Source organism: Protomyctophum parallelum (assembly GCF_964188405.1).
Source record: "Protomyctophum parallelum genome assembly, chromosome: 5".
In the NCBI taxonomy this organism is placed as follows: Eukaryota; Metazoa; Chordata; class Actinopteri; order Myctophiformes; family Myctophidae; genus Protomyctophum; species Protomyctophum parallelum.
This window is the reverse complement of record NC_139702.1, coordinates 45,963,067-45,982,030: the sequence shown is the minus strand read 5'-3', so window position 1 is coordinate 45,982,030 and position 18,964 is coordinate 45,963,067. Positions and strand designations below refer to the sequence as shown.

At 43.6% G+C, this 18,964-nt stretch overlaps 1 protein-coding gene across 3 annotated transcripts in view; it reads left to right on the top strand.

Moving 5' to 3' along the window:
• Positions 1 to 18,964, top strand: part of ctnna2 (catenin (cadherin-associated protein), alpha 2) — a gene marked incomplete at its 5' end in the record, with an annotated part of 572,500 nt that overhangs the window by 531,478 nt on the left and 22,058 nt on the right. For all 3 annotated transcript variants that reach the window (XM_083764543.1, XM_083764544.1, XM_083764542.1), the window contains 2 exons: positions 1,988 to 2,101; positions 17,525 to 17,706. In XM_083764543.1, coding sequence (XP_083620669.1) covers positions 1,988 to 2,101; positions 17,525 to 17,706 — 296 coding nt within the window. The remainder of the gene's footprint in view (positions 1 to 1,987; positions 2,102 to 17,524; positions 17,707 to 18,964) is intronic.

Sequence of the window (18,964 nt, the reverse complement as noted above, 5' to 3'; positions counted from 1 at the left end):
TAGCTCATGGCAATTATTTTACTCAACTTTACGCATTCTGGAAAGTTTCCCGGTGCTGTGGACAACAAAATGATGATGATAATATAATAATAAACAGGAAAAGAAGAGAGAATCTAATTATGGGCAACATAATTAGATGTTGGTAAATAAATAATGAATAAAAACAGGCAGCTTTGAACTGCCTGCGACCAACTGGCCTCGTAATCTCCTCCAAAAGTTCAATTACTTTCCGAAGCTACAACTTGAAGGATTCCAGATTTCCCCTGTTGTATATAACATCCTAATGCACGCTGTGACAATGAATGTATGGGCCCCATCTCTAATGGGCTGAGTGTGTATTTGTATGTGTTTGGTGTATTTTCTTCCTCTAATACAACAAGCTGGATTATTGGTCCTCCTTTGGAATTCTGAAGACAGCTATAGGTCGCCCTTATGCTCAGTCTGGTGGATTTACAGAATCCAAGTCTTATAACTATACTTTGAAAGTTTGATATGGTCTTGAGAAGCATTGTGGTACATTTTAATGAAAAAATAAACTGTGAGAACAGTTTCTTCCTCGTGTCTGTGTGTCTGTGTATCCGCTCCAACAGCCACAGTCAGGCAGATAGATAGCAGTATGATGGAGCAATAAACAGAGTCTTTTCTTGAAAGTGGAGAATAATTGTCTTTGCAAGCCAATATCAACAAAGTTTTTGAGTCCTCCTCCTCCCACACTTGGCAGTGCCGCTGTTTTTTGGCCAAAGGCAACAGGAATAAAATGCCATGTAATTTAGTTATTTACTGTAGTAACCTTGAACAGCAATTATGTAATTTACTTGTTTATAAAGAGAAAAGGTTGTGATGTGGATTTAACACCAGTTAATCTTTTTCGATTCACTTACAGTCCTATAAGATTGATGATGTTAATTAGACAAAACAGAATGTAGAATTTTGACATTTAGCACAACAAAGCTCTTATTCAAAGCGACTTACCGAGCGCAAAATCAGAGTATGTGTTTAATAAGACAATATGATTTATATCGTATTATTTAGCGTTTCTTAAAATACCTTTTTGTTGTTGTTGACGTACAAATATACACTTATATTAACAGGAAATGCAGTATAAAGTAAAAAAGGGGAAAATATGTACAGTATGAGGAGAAAGTGGTTGACTTTATTTACAGGGGCCAGTTTTGAATTGCAGCCATCCGTAGGTGCCCTTTGAGAGCGCTTTTGAAGTCTAGGGATTAACATGTCTTAATGGCTGTTGGTAGGACGTTCCACATTCTTGTGGCATAGGAGCGGAATTAATATAATCCCTCGTTTGAGCTGTACCTGGGTTGCACGTGGTGGTTTGTTAACCGAACTCCCTCTGGTGTTGTGAGAGTGGACTTCTGGCGAACCGCAACCTTGAACAAACAATGATGTAAAGGACTTGAAAACCCTGCAGTGAAGGTCAGATCGATTTATTATTCAGGGTTAGATCTAAACTGTTTTAATTATGGGACATCTCTAGATGTCATAAGCCGTGTCAGAATTATGTGTTCGCCGTTCAATCTCACAAGGAGAATTTACGGCAGCTACACAGAGGAGCTTGAAGGGTGACATTGTGCCACGTTGTGGACAAAGATAACCTCCACCATAGGCTTTCCACCTCGGAGGAAAGCCTGGTCTGTGTTCCAAACCCGCCGTGTGAATTAACCGGTCTGGAGCGGTTTGTAGTCATCAGGATGGTAATTTACGTCATGTTTGTAGTCACTGGTTTGTAGTCATCAGGATGGTAATTTACATCATGTCCATTGTCAAATGGACTTTGCCCTGGACTGGCAAAGTCCATTGTCATAATATGGGATTTGCAGTCTGTGACATCACAGTCAGCAGGGAAATCAGAGCACTTGTTTGAGCCAGAAAACCTCTGACCACAGAAAATCTATACTAAATTTAAACCATGTGGTTGTACCCCTACCCCCCCCCCCCCCCCCCTCTCCCTCTATAACCCCACCTCCAGACACCTGAGGAACTGGAGGACGACTCTGACTTTGAGCAGGAGGACTATGACGCTCGCAGCAGGACCAGCGTCCAGACTGAGGACGACCAGCTCATCGCTGGACAAAGTGCACGGGTGAGTCTACTCTTCACAGACTGCTGTATGGAGTCTGTAACTATACACCTTACAGGGTGAGTCTACTCTTCACAGACTGCTGTATGGAGTCTGTAACTATACACCTTACAGGGTGAGTCTACTCTTCACAGACTGCTGTATGGAGTCTGTAACTATACACCTTACAGGGTGAGTCTACTCTGCACAGACTGCTGTATGGAGTCTGTAACTATACACCTTACAGGGTGAGCCTCCTCTGCACAGACTGCTGTATAGAGTCTATAACTATACACCTTACAGGGTGAGTCTACTCTGCACAGACTGCTGTATGGAGTCTGTAACTATACACCTTACAGGGTGAGTCTACTCTGCACAGACTGCTGTATGGAGTCTGTAACTATACACCTTACAGGGTGAGTCTACTCTTCACAGACTGCTGTATGGAGTCTGTAACTATACACCTTACAGGGTGAGCCTCCTCTGCACAGACTGCTGTATGGAGTCTGTAACTATACACCTTACAGGGTGAGTCTACTCTTCACAGACTGCTGTATAGAGTCTGTAACTATACACCTTACAGGGTGAGTCTACTCTTCACAGACTGCTGTATGGAGTCTGTAACTATACACCCTACAGGGTGAGCCTCCTCTGCACAGACTGCTGTATAGAGTCTGGAACTACACCTATACACGGGTGAGTGCACAATGGATTCAACCACCACTGATTTCAGTCATTTTGGATTCCATAGAGGCCTTTTCTGTGAAAGAATGCTGCTGCGCACCGAAAATAGCCCGTTCCGATATTTATATATTATATAACACGTTAATGCCATATCACAATAGTACAATATCCCAAAATCACAGACAATTTCCAGTCTAATATCATGATATGGATATAATATTGATACTTTGATGTCCCGATCACGTTTTTTTGGCTTCCATCCCCCCCCCCCCCCCGATCCACTCGGGTCAACCCTGCATTTTAAGATGAAAGAGAACATTTGAAGTGATCAAACTAGCACAAGAATAAAAGTTTAGAAGCATCTTCCAGCAAACATGAATGGTCTCAGAAATGTCATGAAAGCAACCTTAAAGCTGCTAAGCAATTATATGTCAAAATTAATGACCTTTTTTATTTTTTGGTATTATCAGACAGCCAGCAGTGGGTAAAACACTCCCAAAAAATGTAGTCTCTGTGACACATCTAGGGGCCGCAAACTGCATTCAAAGATGTTCCTAGAAGCTTTGTCAAAAGAACCCGGTCGAAATGTCTAACCAATCAGGAAGTAGACAGGCAAATCGACCAATGACAAAGCTTCTAGGAACATCTTTGCATGCAGATTGCGGCCCCTAGATTATTTTTATATATCTTTTCGGGATTGTCTGAATATATATAAAAAAGGACATTAAAATGTTGACTTATTATTGCTTATAGCAGCTTTAATGCCTCAAAGCTTTTTATTCCACGAGTTCAAATAAGTCTCCTCTTCACACACACTTTGTATTCTGCGTGAACGCTTGTGGTCTAATACTAAAATCAAAATAGCTCTAGGCAAAAAAGGCCAGTTGATTAGTTATGAAATGAACTGTGGCATCATAGTTATTTTCCTGAATCAATCTATACTCTTCAATCAGTCATTTATTTTTACCGTGTCGACTCGACACGCATGATCATCCTCATTGTCTGCCACACCTGCTATGGGCTGATGATTCAACTATAGTTCCACTTAAACCAGTCTGTTATGGGCTGATGATTCAACTATAGTTCCACTTAAACCAGCATGACAATCCATTTAAATTACCTTAACACTTGTTTCAAAATTAACCCTGTTTGATCGTGGCAGGTGTACAATTCAATTACCAGGTCACAAAACAAAGAAAGTAATTACCAAATCCCTCTCTCAGATGGCAGCAAGAAACACAAATCGGGTACGACACAGCTACAGTATATCTGCTGTTTGCCAGAGCCTCCATCGTCATTACCGGAGCTCCGGGGCTTTGAGCACGTTACAGATTTTTCACTTGGGGGTCTGGCTTGAAGAACATTAAGAGGGTATCAGTGCCTTGCTAGCTCGCCTCCAGTTTAGCAGAGCCTCTTCTGTGTGTGTGTGTGTGTGTGTGTGTGTGTGTGTGTGTGTGTGTGTGTGTGTGTGTGTGTGTGTGTGTGTGTGTGTGTGTGTGTGTGTGTGTGTGTGTGTGTGTGTGTGTGTGTGTGTGTGTGTGTGTGTGTGTGTGTGTGTGTGTGTGTGGTGTGAATGGATTGCGGATGGATGGAGGAGTGTGACTTGGCCCTCTGCCTCTACCTGTGAGTTGTGTGTGTGTGGGGGGTATACTGCCTAGGGCATCTTCACAGCCAGCGCACAGAGGGCGGTGTTAATGCATCCGGTCATGAAAGAACAAAATATAGGGGAGACTGAAATTAAACCAATCTTGGACGGTATACTAGTTTAATCACTGCATGCACCAACTCTTCTTTCTTTCTTTCTTTCTTTCTTTCTTTCTTTCTTTCTTTCTACAGTATCTTTCTTTCTTTCTTTCTTTCTTTCTCTCTCCTCCAACCCACTCATGTCACCTCATTTTTAGAATATATCCATCAGTATTTCTTAAAGGCAGATCCTGTAGCAGTTGTTGAGGAGGCGGGTGGTAGTCGGGAGGCGGTGCTGTCGGGAGGAAATCACCTAACTCCATTTTTGAGGTTTTAGGTTTTAGATTTTCTCTCTTCTATTAATCAGTGCTATTGGACACCCTTTACGTCTGTGTGTTGTTTCGAAAGTATGGAACCAGTGAAAAGTAGTACAAAGCGCTTCGGACAAAACCTCTTAACTCCATTGGACCCTCAAACTAGAGGGCAGCACGGGTCCATAATATTGGACCCGGTCCGAAAACGGGACCGGTGATATCTGAACCGAACCGCTACGGATCTGAGAAACATTCTAATTGGCCGCAAAAATAATAAGGTTTTCTTCAGTTCCTGAAAAATGTATATTTTTCATTTTCATGAAAAATGTATATTTTGGAGTTGGGTGCTTTCTTCCCGACAGCAGAGATACGCCAGGTTCTGTCAAATGAAACCAATTCTGACGGTTCCAGTTTTAATCGCTGCGCCAACTCCTTTTTCTTTCATTCTTTCTCTTTCCTCCAACCCACTCATTTCACCTCATTTTTTTACAATATGGACTTTAGAACGTAATAATTACAATGCACGCATGTCTAATTTTGAAACCTATTTTGAAAGTTGAAGGGTTTAATATATGAAGCTCGGATCCTCATGGTTATTTCGGGCAACTGCATTTCAGACGATCCGAACGAGACCTGCGGCAATTTGGAATGGATCCAACCCTGCCAGAGGGACAAGTCAATATTTTGGGCCCGAACCGGCTTGGTTTTTTATTTCGGCTCTCGGGTGTTCGGTTCCGGATGGACCCGTGCTGCCCTTTACCTCAAACTGTCTGCTAAAGCAGCTAACTCCACCGCCTCTCCCCCTCTCAAACTGTCTGTTAAAGCAGCTAACTCCACCCCCTCCCAAACTGTCTGCTAAAGCAGCTAACTCCACCGCCTCTCCCCCTCTCAAACTATCTGATAAAGCAGCTAACTCCACCGCCTCTCCCCCTCTAAAACTGTCTGCTAAAGCAGCTAACTCCACCGCCTCTCCCCCTCTCAAACTGTCTGTTAAAGCAGCTAACTCCACCCCCTCTCAAACTGTCTGCTAAAGCAGCTAACTCCACCGCCTCTCCCCGTCTTATGGAAGTAATTGACAGTAATTATATAAAGTCACAACACCAATGATGCATTGTTTTAAAAAAATAATAAGGTTTTCTTCAGTTCCTGAAAAATTTATATTTTTCATTTTCATGAAATATGAACATTTTGGAGTTAGGTGCTTTCTTCCCAACAGCAGAGATACGCCAGGTTCTGTCAAATGAAACCAATCCTGACGGTTCCAGTTTTAATCACTGCGCCAACTCCTTTTTCTTTCATTCTTTCTCTCTCCTCCAACCCACTCATTTCACCTCATTTTCTACAATATATCAATCAGTAATTTGTTAAAGTCAGATCCTGTATGTATAGCTATTGATCTATGATCAGTTTTTGAGGAGGCGAGGTGATAGTTGGGGCCGCCCTGAGTGCATACTCTGTCAGGTTCTTATTCTTCCGTACTACGGCATACCATCTGCAGCCATCGTCGAATGCCAGCGTTCACAAAATAATAATAGCTGATGTGGAATATAGCCTATACTGTATAGCTATATACTATACTGGTTCTCAAACTCATTCATGTCAAGATTTAATGGCATTTCTATCTCTGGTACCCCAATTTATATTGTAAAACCACTGTTAATTTAACTCTTAACACCCTTACAGACCCATAAGGGTCCATTTGGTTCCTTACTATCTCTAAATTAGCTAGGGACCCCCTAGAACTCCCTCAAGGACCCCTGGGCGTCCCCGGTCGCCACTTTGAGAACCCCTGCACTGTGAGTGTTCATTTGTGTCATCGTAACTCTAACCCCTTCATGTGTTGGCTTCACATTAGGGTGTCCAGGAACACTGCAGGGAACCATCGCAGGGCCATCTGAGCTCTGAAAGAATGTCTTCAAAACCCACCACACCAAAGGGGAGACTCTCAGTTCCTATCTGGCTCTTTATTCCTGGCACTCGGTGTGTTCTGAGTGGGCTGCTCTGCTTGGACAAATATTTGGTGGAACAACCTGTCCATTTGGCATGAAGCACCGATAACACAATCCATGGCAACCTCGAGATATCTCGTGTAAAGTTATTTAAACCATTTTTTATCCAGCTTAAAAAATATATTTTCGACCTCATTTTCTCTTCCGACGCTGGACCCCATATGTGACCAGATTTGACTGAGAGCCTATCATCACACAAATTCCAACTTTTCACCAGAGGAGAAAAACATATTATTATTGTTTTTTTCCCCAAAATGAGTTAATAGCAGACTCTTCAAATACTAGAGCATGTCTGAAATAAGTGTCCGAGCTGAAATCGACATGTACATATGAAATAAATGTTAGATTAATATGGTCGCGCTGACCATATATATATATATATATGAGAACACAAGGAAAAGTAAAACAGAAAGATACACAGGAGAAGACAGAAAGATACACAGGAGAAGACAGATTTGATCACACAGAATCCAGAGTCGCACATGAGAAGAATGTTATATATATGATTATCATATGGTTATTATATTACTTTGTCATACTAATATGATTTAGTAAAAATACTAGGTTTATAATGTTCTATACTTATCTATAATTTTAGATTTATACTTTCTTTTAAATGTGTTAATTGAGCCGCACTTTTTCAATTCATTGTCTAAGCCGTTCCATAGTTTCACACCTCTTACGCTTATACATCTCACCTTTTTGTTGGTTCTTGCCTTAGTCCCCCTGAATATGCCGAATCCCCTGAGATTGTACCTGCTCTCTCGAGCCTCGAACAACTCCTGGACACAGGGCGGAAGCAGTCTGTTATGTGCTTTATACATTATAACTGCTGTTGAGAGGTCTACCAGATCATGCAATTTTAGGGTGTGTGACTGAATAAAAAGTGGATTTGTTGGTGTGTAATAATCAGCGTGATTTATAATTCGGATTGCTTTCTTTTGGAGAAGAAATATGGAGTTGATGTTTGTTTTATAGTTGCTCCCCCATACTTCCACACAATAACTGATGTGCGGAAGTATGAGGGATACCATACATACACTCTAACATCACAAGTGTTCATTTAACTATGAGAGCGCATGCACAACATTTCAAATAATATAACCAAAAAGGACCCACCAGGGTTATTCACGACTGCAGCCGCGTATAAACGTTGACCAGTTTTTCATCAAACGGCTCATGTGTTTCTATTTGCTCCTTTTTATACTCACCCCATTCACTGCCACTCGTCTTGAATAAAAACTCTCTCTGAGACTCTAAACTTGCTGGGCTCACGCAAATTCATCCTTGTGAAATTCACAGTGCAATTTATTTTCACTAAAATGACAGACCCCAAATTTATATTGTAAAATCAATGTTAAATTAACTCTGAGACGGGTCCATTTGGTTCCATTTGTACACTCTCAGAGATGGTCCATTTGATTCCAAACTGTATAATTTAGCTATGGGGACCCCCTGGAACCACTGCTATACACGTCTCTCCCTGAAATTTCAAAGCCCACATGATTTGAGTAGTGTTGTTGTAACACACACACACACACACAGCACTGCTATGCTATGCACATCTGGCACACTTCACACATACACAGCACTGCTATGCTATGCACATCTGGCACACATCGGGCCTCAAGCACCTCGTACAGCACACTGATACATTGGCTCATTTTTCAACGCCTCTAGAAGCCGTCATTCCCCACAGAGGCTATACATTTCTACACATAATGCAGCACACAGAGGGGCCAGACGAGACAAATACGTTCGCTGTAATGTAAACCACGGGTTGATCTGCCTATGCAGCCAGTCAGCCAGCCAGCCGACCGTGGCTGTCATATCAGGATAACGCTGCGATAGATTCACCCCCTCACGGTCATGCCAGGAACACAATGCGTTGCCTCTCTGTTTCTATTCAAACAGACAAGACGAAGCATAATCCATTTCCCCCCTCCTCGCCCCTCTCTCTCTCTCTCTCTCTCTCTCTAGAGCTGACACAAGCACGCCATGGTTTACAGCCCGTGATCCTCCCGGAGTGGGGCGAGCGGGGTTGCTATCACATATTATACAGGACACTACAGGCATTTCTATACTATACCCCTCTATACCCCTCTCTCTCTCTCTCTCTCTCTCTCTCTCTCTCTCAACATAGTGTTGTGCATGGGTGTCGCATGCCGAAATAGCTGAAAGTAGCCAATCTACAAGCTTACAACTTGTGAGCATGTGGAAATATCAGCTATTTTTGGTGCACGACATCATAGCGCACAACTAAGCATAGGCTCCTCTCTCTCTCTCTCTGTCTCTCTCTCTCTCTCTGCGGTCCTTTGTTCCTGCTACAGCTTGCTTATTGCCTTCCCTGTCGTTGCATTCATTCTTATGGAAAAAAAGCCGCACTTATCAGACTCCAACAACCGTGGCAGTAAAGACGGCGGGCAAAGCTATAGCACACGAGGGCATGCAGGCCCCCGTACACACGCATGCACGCACACACACGCACACGCGCAGTCACTGTCACTGTCTATTATTAAAGCATGTATACTTGCACTGTGCATGTACTGTATGCGACAGACAGAGCGTGTAGAGAGAGAGGGGGGCGGGGGGGGGGGGAGGGGGTGGTGGATCAGCCACCCCCTGTTCCCCATGTTCTTTTTTAACACGGTGATTGGATAACACTGTTGATAGGTCATCCATAAAATTGAACTCCTGAGTGTCTGGGGCAGTTTATTTCAAATGAAACAAATTAAAGACATTTTTCGAGACGCCACTCTCTCTCTCTCTCTCTCTCTCTCTCTCTCTATATACCTCCCTCCCGCTAATCCTCACAGAGACGACGGGGGTCGAGTCACAGCTAGAGTGTATTGGCAACCGCGTTGCTCTCTCGCTCTCTTCTCGGACGGATTTGCCACATAGTGCTAAGCTCCCCGAGGCCAGCACTCCTTGTTGTTATCAGTAAAGCAAGGGAAGAAGGGATTTGGGGATAAGTGAATTCTGGAGAGAAGAGAAAGGAGAGAGAGAGAGCGAGAGAGAGAGGGGGGGGGGGGGGGGGGGGGGGTCACCTATAGTGCCTTCGTTCGCTCCCCAGACGTCCAAATTGAGCTTGTGTGTTTACCCTTCTGCTCTCTGCCTTGTCTTTAGTGTTTAGAACCTCTCTCTCTCTCTCTCTCTCTCTCGCTCTCTCTCTCTCATTTTGTTTCTTTCTTTCGTCTTTCTTTGCCACCGTTTAAGGATTGAATCGGGGCACTATAACCAAATCCCTCGCTCGCGCACTCTCGCCTCCACACAACTCCCCCGACGTTTAATTTGGAAGGAAAAAGGCATTTCAATTTCAAATTGTTATACAGGGCTTTCAAGAGATTTATTTTTCTTTTCTTTTCCCTTCGGCCCCCGTTGGGATAGCAACTAGCTCTGCTTCTTCTCCTCGTGTGTGTATATATATATATATATATATATATATATATATATATATATATATATATATCTGGCACAGTATATATGCAGGCGATGCACTGATACAGGCAGTAAAAAAATGGTTATTTATTATTATTTTTGAACTGCACCAAACTCAACTCGCCTGTCCTCACCTCACCTGTTGCTGCATGCGGCCAAAGCCTTCAATTCTGCTCTTAAAGGCAAGAGCAACCCTCTGATAACCCTCTGATAACAACCAGCTCCCATATTATACACTGGTTCAGTGTGATTAGCGCTAAGTGAATAATTGATGCCTCATGCCAATTGGTCCAGGCTGCGGAGGAGATAATGCGCTAATGACCAACCAGCCTCTCTGCCTGAGTGGCCATGCAGTAACAACGAAGGAGGTATGGCGGCCCGGCATGGCGCCCACAACGAGACTGAAACAAGACCGTATCTCGCGGGGATACATTTATACCTCCACCACCACCACCACCGGTTGATGGATATGTTTGTTCGTCTGCCAACTCTCTGCCTCCCCGTGGGCAAATAAGCAAGCACACACAACCACCTGCGTCACCACCATGGACTAAGCCATTTAGACCTGAGGCCGCATCTCTGTCACATTGTATAGCGTTTAACCACTCGAAGCATTGTTTTAAACTTTAGCTATTGAAAAATAGCAGATCTACAAGCTTGTCGATCTGCTATTTTTTTTTTCTTCTCTTAATCGTGAAAACGTGTGCAAATCTTTTAATAGCTATTCTTTCCCAGTGAACGCTTTTAAATCTTCGCTTCAACGACATTATTTTCAGATGGGGATCGGTGGCCAATTTTGCATATAATTTCCGGGGTCCTTTATAGTTTGAGAACCATGCACTGACATAAAAACATGATTTAGAAGATATTTTTTGTAGAATCAGTTCTCAGGTCTAAATGGATTAAGGCTACAATCATAGCAGTGCATAAAGCCTCCTACATTCTCCGGCTATACATGCATCATATAAATATGTAATCAACAGACCATTTAGTGCCAAGAAGAAGAAACCTTTCGAGGTGCTTTAGATTCCTGGCACGCCGCCCGGCGCCCTGCACCCCCCACCCCACAGCTCATCCTCCACACACCCCAACCAACCCTCCACCCCATGCTGTGCACACTATCATTGCATGCTTAAGTGTGTGTGTGTGTGTGTGTGTGTGTGTGTGTGTGTGTGTGTGTGTGTGTGTGTGTGTGTGTGTGTGTGTGTGTGTGTGTGTGTGTGTGTGTGTGTGTGTGTGTGTGTGTGTGTGTGTGTGAGAGTTAGTTAGTTAGTTAGTTAGTTAGTTAGTTAGTTAGTTAGTTTAGTTTAGTTTAGTTTATTTGATCATCCTTCAGTCAGTTTCAAACACAATATTTAAAGACAATGAATGCAAGCCGTTATGAAAACAGAACAAAACCGAAACATGAAGATGATCAAAAGGAGTAGGCAGAAGCTAAAAGCTTATAAATGCCTATCCTACTTACAACAGAACATGAAACGTAATACTCATTACATTAACGAGAATTCCACCCTACACCAAACCCCCCCCCCCCCCCCCCCCAGTGTCACCGTAGAGATAGCATTACATAACCGTTAGATTACACATTATAATTGTTGTTATTATCCCTATTCACGTTACCCTCATTGCCAATGATCATTATCATTTATGTTGTTGCTGAGTAATGTCATTTGGTTCACAATTTTTTTTATGTTACCATAAATACAATAATATTAGTTAATTAATTATTAATAATGACAGCACTAATTACTTATCAAAAACCTGTACAAAAAGTATCAGTTGATCATACAATAACGTCAACATCCACCATATACATAATTTCCCTATAGTATGCTGTATTTGGCCAAAAGGATTCGCTTGAGCAATTTTAAATTTTTTGAAAAGTCACTACTGTGTTTGACTTCCTCTGGTAGGGCATTCCAGATCTTAACCCCTCGGACAGAGATACACATACTCTTCCGAGTGGTCTTGGCACTGGGTTGTTGGAAATTTAAGTCTCCTCTTAACTCATACCCCCCTTCCCTGTCCTTGAAGTATGACAAGATAGTTTTAGGAATTAGTCTATTTCTTACTTTATAAATAATAAGAGCTGTTTTATGTTCAACTAAATCAATAAACTTCAATGTATTTGACCTTAAAAACAGTTCATTAGTATGATCGTAATACCCTACCTTATGCACTAATCTTATGGCTCTCTTTTGTATGATGACAAGTGGCTGGAGGTTTCCTTTGTAATTATTTCCCCAGACCTCCACACAATAGGATAGATATGGTAATATTAGTTTATTGTATAATGTGAGTAGTGACTTATAGTTTAATAAATACCTTGCTTTGCCTAGAACACCAACACTTCTTGCTATGGGTGTGTGTTTTAGGGTTGTGTGTTTTAGGGTTAATTGGATTTGGTATAGGGTATGCTTTTGGGAGATCTCTTTTAACCACTTCAGCCATTCATCAGGCGTCATGCCCAAAAAAGCCAAAAAATATATATATATATAAAAAAAAGTACACAAACAAAATGTATTTTGGCGGACGAACATTTTTCATCTTAGTTTTGGTCGACGAAATCAACACTGCTCTGAACTATATATGGCGATATGTTTGACAACGGAGATTATCACTGTTGTTGTCGTCAAGGACTCTTGTCTAGTGTGGACATGCAGGTGTGTCTTCAGGTGACCCAACTTGCTGAAGCTCTTGTCACACTGTTTGCAGTAGAAAGGTTTTTCTCCAGTGTGGACACGCTGGTGTGTCCGCAGATTGCCTGAGTTACTGAAACTCTTGTCACAATGTTTACAGTGGTAAAGTCTTTATCCAGTTTGAATGTGCAGGTGCGCCTGCAGGTTGCACAACTTTATACCGAATCTCACGACATACAGTTTACAGCAGAACTGTTGTTCTCCGGTGTGGACTTAACTGGCTGAAACTCCTGTCACACTCTTTACAGTGGTATGGTTTTTCTCCAGTGTGGATGCGCTGGTGTCTCCTCAGGCCGCCAGCCTCACTGAATCCCTTGTCGCACAGTTTGCAGTGGAAGGGTTTTTCTCCAGTGTGGACACGCTAGTGCGTCCTCAGCTGGCCTAGAATCATTGAAAGTCTTGTCACAATGCTTACAGTGGTATGGTTTTGGGAACTAAGTAAGGGATAATATCTGGCTATTTTGTCGGGAGATAATTCACCGACAGGGAGTGTAACCACCAAGGCGAAGCCGAGGTGGTTACACTCCCTGAAGGTGAGATATTATCCCGCTTATCATGGCTACCTAACATAAATTAATATTGACCCAAAACACAACAAAACTAGAAAAAGTGCCCTTCTGGGCACAGGTCTCCACCAGGTGCACAGATCCGTGCAGTTAGAGGTAAAAACACTTTTTGGCCAGTTATAGCGCCACCTTGAGGCTGAGTTGAAATTGTTCATGTGGCATTTCGTCCTCGGCCTAGTGGGAATGTGGGTGCACAATGTCACGGAAATCACGCGATGTGTTCATGATTTGCAGCATTTTGTTTGAAACTGAGCACTCCTGTGAACTTTGGAAGCCAATCTTAACCAATCAGGATGGAGTGTGAGAAATCTGAAAGACCGGTTTCGTTGAATGGCTCTAGAGAGACTGTGTACCAATTTGCGTGATGTTTGGACAAAATCTGTAGGTGTACTGTGCGAAAACTTGTTTTGCACAAAGCGGCCTCCTGGTGGCGCTATAACAGGCCGTTCTGGAAAGTTTGGGGCAGAGGTTCATCGTTGGCATCCAGGGAGTGTGTGTGCAAAATTTGGCATGGACCGGGTTAACGGTGGCCGAGATTAGCTGCTCACGGACGGACGGACGGACGGACACACGGACGGAAGGACACACGGACGGACGGAGTGCAAAACGTACTCTCCCCCCCATGCCTTCGGCCTGGTGGAGACAAAAAGTATTCCATAAGTTGGCGCTGGCTGCGTCTGGCCAGCTGCAGGGCTGGAGCACTGTCGGAAAACAAGGAAGTGAGTTGATCAAATAGAATCCATGTTCGGGTCCTGCTTCGTCTATTTCTCGTGAGAGCAATGTTTAGCTGTACATGACACTGTGTGTCACTAGAGTGTGTGTGTTTACATGGCTGTCATGTTGGAAACTGCAGTAAATCAAGCGGAGCGAAAGCCGTGCAGCCGGTGCTCAGAGGGTTTGATTAGGCAGAGGTCTGTCATACAGCGGAGCGGTCATTATGATGAGATAACTCACCGCTGAATTAAGCAATTGACTAATCAGAATCATGCATTCAACCAAGCCATGTAATAATAACTAATAACTTTGGGGTGGGCCCGTCTAGAGTTTAAATGGACAGGTATCAGTCAAAAGGGAGACATCGAAGAGGAAGGATGGGTGCATGGGGAAGGATCAACATATGGAATGTCAGAACAGGTCAGATGCATATAATTATGGAGATCTAATGGGTTTCAGGTTTGAGGTCATAGTTGCCTGCCAATATTGATGACATCAAGGATCTCCATATATGGGCTTAATATTGATGACATCATGGATGTCATGTTCCCTCAGGACTCGAGCAGCGTTGATTTCGTCGACAACCAAGACGAAAAATGTTCGTCGACTAACTTTTTCTACTGACGAAAACTACATGGAAACTAAATAAAAACAATGCTACTAAAACTGAGACTAAATATACTGACAATTTCGTCAACAAATAAAAACTAGACTAAAATGTTAGGAAGGGACTAGTGGTCAAGAGATCCAGGATGACTCATTTTACAATTGGTTGCATGCTGAAAATAGCCGATCTACAAGCAGCGTGACAAGTGTATAAACAGTCATTACGGCGGCATCAAGGCGAAATACATTTTAGACAAAAGTCTTCCAGGTGACAAAAATGCGACTAAAACTAAATAACTATTCAAGAGACTATGGGCTGTATTTTGCGTGTCTTAAGTACCAGGTCTTATTCCCTAACTTGAGTAAACTAAAGACCTGGAGGCGTGATCAATGCCATTTGGCTATTCTGAGTGGCCAAAGAGCATTGATCACGCCTCCAGGTCTTTAGTTTACTCAAGTTAGGGAATAAGACCTGGTACTTAAGACATGCTAAATACAGCCCTAGACTAAAACTAAAATCAAAATTTGCTGTCAAAAACAACACTGTCGGAGAGTGTACAAACATGGCAGCCATGTTCCCTCAGTGGTCATCCAGGATGCTGGCTGTCTTAAAGCCGAGGTGATCAAAGCCATGAGGCTTCACAGTGTGATCACTAGTGCACAATTCAGCTCACATCTGGTCTCCACTGATCAAACAGCTGTGGCAGATCTCTCTCTCTCTCTCTCTCTCTCTCTCTCTCTCTCTCTCTCTCTCTCTCTCTCTGTACTGTCACTGGTCTGGCTTGTCCGCTGCATCATCTCTCCCTAAGGCTCTTGGGGGGGGGGGGGGGGGGGACAAGTCATCTATATTTTGTGTTTTTCGTTTACCGTCACACACCGAGCTACCGAGGGAAAGGGCTGAGGCGACATGCACGCACGCACGCACGAACTTTGCTGTGTGAGAGAGAAGAAGTAAATTGAGAGATTAGGGAATAGGGAGGGAAAGAGAGAGAAGGTGAATGGTTTCATTAAGAGGATGGCAATATTTGGAGTGTCATTCGTAGCAGGAGGAGAAGTTTAAAACACCGTAGGGGCGAAGCATCTGCTGAAATGAATACATCACTCCGTTTTCACCTATGCGACCAGAGATTCTACAAGATTATCTTCTACAGTAAATCAGGACATGACTGTGTTCTGAAAAAAAACCCACCTATGCTTCTATATCAGTGGTGCTCAAACGTTTTCACTTGTAGATCTGATATTTTTCAATAGCCATAGTATAAAATGATGGTTAAAGTTTTAAACACCCCACCGCACCCCCACACCCCACCACTCCCATTCCCCCGCCTCTCTCTCTCTCTCTCTCTCTCTCTCTCGCTCTCTCTCTCTCTCTCTCTCTCTCTCTCGTCGTTTCATGGAGTCAATAGAATCGACCTAATGGTGGCCAGGTTGCCCCTCCCTCCATCTCACCTCCCTGACAAAACGCTGAACAAATGCATTATTCATTCTCTGCTTCTAAGAAGCAAAGTAATTATACATTTATCTTCCAAATAATACAGACAGAGTTCCAAATGTGCATGCCCGTGACCTTGCTGCCCGTAAAGATTTATGCCATTTTGGGCCCTGCCCCCCTAATGGCCTCCGCGGAGAGAGCAAATGTATTCGCACTTCTTGGAGGAAGATGAAGAGGGGGGGGGGGATTTTCTCTTCGTAAGTACGAGATGTCACAGGGTTTATAGGAAAGGTCCCATGCAGTCATTAATTGTAAAAAGTTTGGGTCTTTATTTTGAAGCATTGAAGGCAAGGGACAACCATTCACTCTGCAAACTCTAAAACTCTGTGTCCAATTTTACTGGTGAGCAGATTTAAAAAAAAGTAGAGCGCATGAGCAAGAGGTCAGGAAAAAAAAGTTTCTTATCTCTCTCTCTCTCTCTCTCTCTTTATCTATCTCTCTCTATTATGACACATTGACTTCCTTACTTCCTTCCTTCCTTCCTGCCTTCCTGCCTTCCTGCCTTCCTTCCTTACTTCCTTCCTTCCTCGGCCGTCTCAAGCCCATCCTTCTCTCCTCCCTGTGCGTAAACTCTGCACTCACATCATTCTTTGATGTCCAAATCCTCTGTGAAAACCCACCTCTTCAAGACTCCATCTTAGCCCGTAGCACTTGCCCTAGCCTCAGCGACCTTACAGGCGTATGCAGAGGCTCAACTTATGTAACTTAGATAGCATTTTATGTAAGACATAGCATTCTGTATTGTATACGCTCATAGTTTCATAAATATAGATATTCCACTGTTGGGGTTCTTAGTTTGCGTATGATTCAGGATGACTATTTCTATGTGTTTGATGTATTACCACTCCCTCAAGGACCCCTGGACCCCACTTTGGGAACCACTGTGCTAATTGCCTGAACTGTAAATTATGTCGCCCCCTACAGGAGATCATGGCCCAGCTGTAAATTACCCCTGTGTCGCCCCCTACAGGCCATCATGGCCCAGCTGTAAATATCCCTATGTCGCCCCCTACAGGCCATCATGGCCCAGCTGTAAATAACCCTCTGTCAACCCCCTACAGGCCATCATGGCCCAGCTGTAAATAACCCTCTGTCGCCCCCTACAGGCCATCATGGCCCAGCTGTAAATAACCCTCTGTCAACCCCCTACAGGCCATCATGGCCCAGCTGTAAATAACCCTCTGTCGCCCCCTACAGGCCATCATGGCCCAGCTGTAAATAACCCTCTGTCGCCCCCTACAGGCCATCATGGCCCAGCTGCCCCAGGAGGAGAAGGCCAAGATCGCGGAGCAGGTGGAGAGCTTCCGGCAGGAGAAGTGCAAGCTGGACGCGGAGGTGGCCAAGTGGGACGACAACGGCAACGACATCATCGTGCTGGCCAAGCAGATGTGCATGATCATGATGGAGATGACCGACTTCACCAGGTACACGAAAGAATGTGTTTGGGAGAAAAGAAAGTGACACTCTAGAGTGCCAGCGCTCTCCTCCCTAAAAGCCTTTTATTGTTAGAGAGCCATTTGCTCTCTAGGTGAAAGCAATACATGGTTGATTGATGCATGTCTCATCGTTGTGTCTGAGGATAATGGATAAAAGCTGTCTGTCTTGTCTTGTAGAGAATTTGTCCTACCCGACCGAAGAAGTTAGAAGAGCCAAGTCTTTTTTCTTCTTCTTATTTCTCGCGTCGTCGTCGCATGGCGACGATATATGCGACGCATCGTGAGCTCACACGCTTGCTACTTTCCACGTTACGACACCGAATGAAGTATGAATTAGACCTGAGGCCGATTCTAAAAGAAAATGGCGTCTAAAAAGTGTTCTGTTTCTGTCAGTGGTTTTCAAACAATGTCATGGCAAGGACCCCCAAAAATGATATGTAATTGGCCGGCCGTCGCCGACCCCCCCCCCCCCCCCTATCTGAAAATATGTTGTTCCAGGGACCCCCCCCTGCCCCCCTGCCCCCCCCCCCCCACACACACACAAACCCAGAAGCAAAGATTTGAGTAATAAACGTTCTGGCACAAAAGATTTGTACCACATTTTCACGTTTTCTTTTTCAAAAAAGAAAACATTCGAAATACACAAAACAAAAGTGACAGTCATTGACGGTCACATTATTATTGCTTCATCAAGATCTATGAAAATAATCTGGATTATTTTGAGACCGATCAGAGCCACATCTGCCCGACCCAGAAGTGATTTCTCTCCATCATCGCACCAGGCTTGCTCACGCATGGCCGTGAGTGAGCCTTGGCTGCCGCTCAAACTATTAATATGCATAGCGCAACCTCAAATTAGTGTTTTATTAAGCATAAACATGGTCCTTTATCTCAATCTGAGCCCTAAAATGCTTTAGATCGCGTGCGTGCGCATGGATATTTTGGATCATATTCGATGACTACACACACCATGAGAGCCACTGCGAGGCTAACGCGATGGATGCAAAAAAAGAGGCAAATAAAATACACCATATACCAGAGATTTATCGTTTTGGCAAAGTTGGCTGCAAGCACAAATACAGAGAAACCGCGGTGGTCTGGCATAGATTCAGGTTCATTTGGATCGGAAGTTTGGAACACAGCGTTGGATCCATCCAGGGTCATTTGCCATCTTGTGGGTTAATGTTTGCAAAAGGCCAACAGCTTTTCCTCTCGGTCTCATTCCATCTGGGCTCTGCAGTATGCA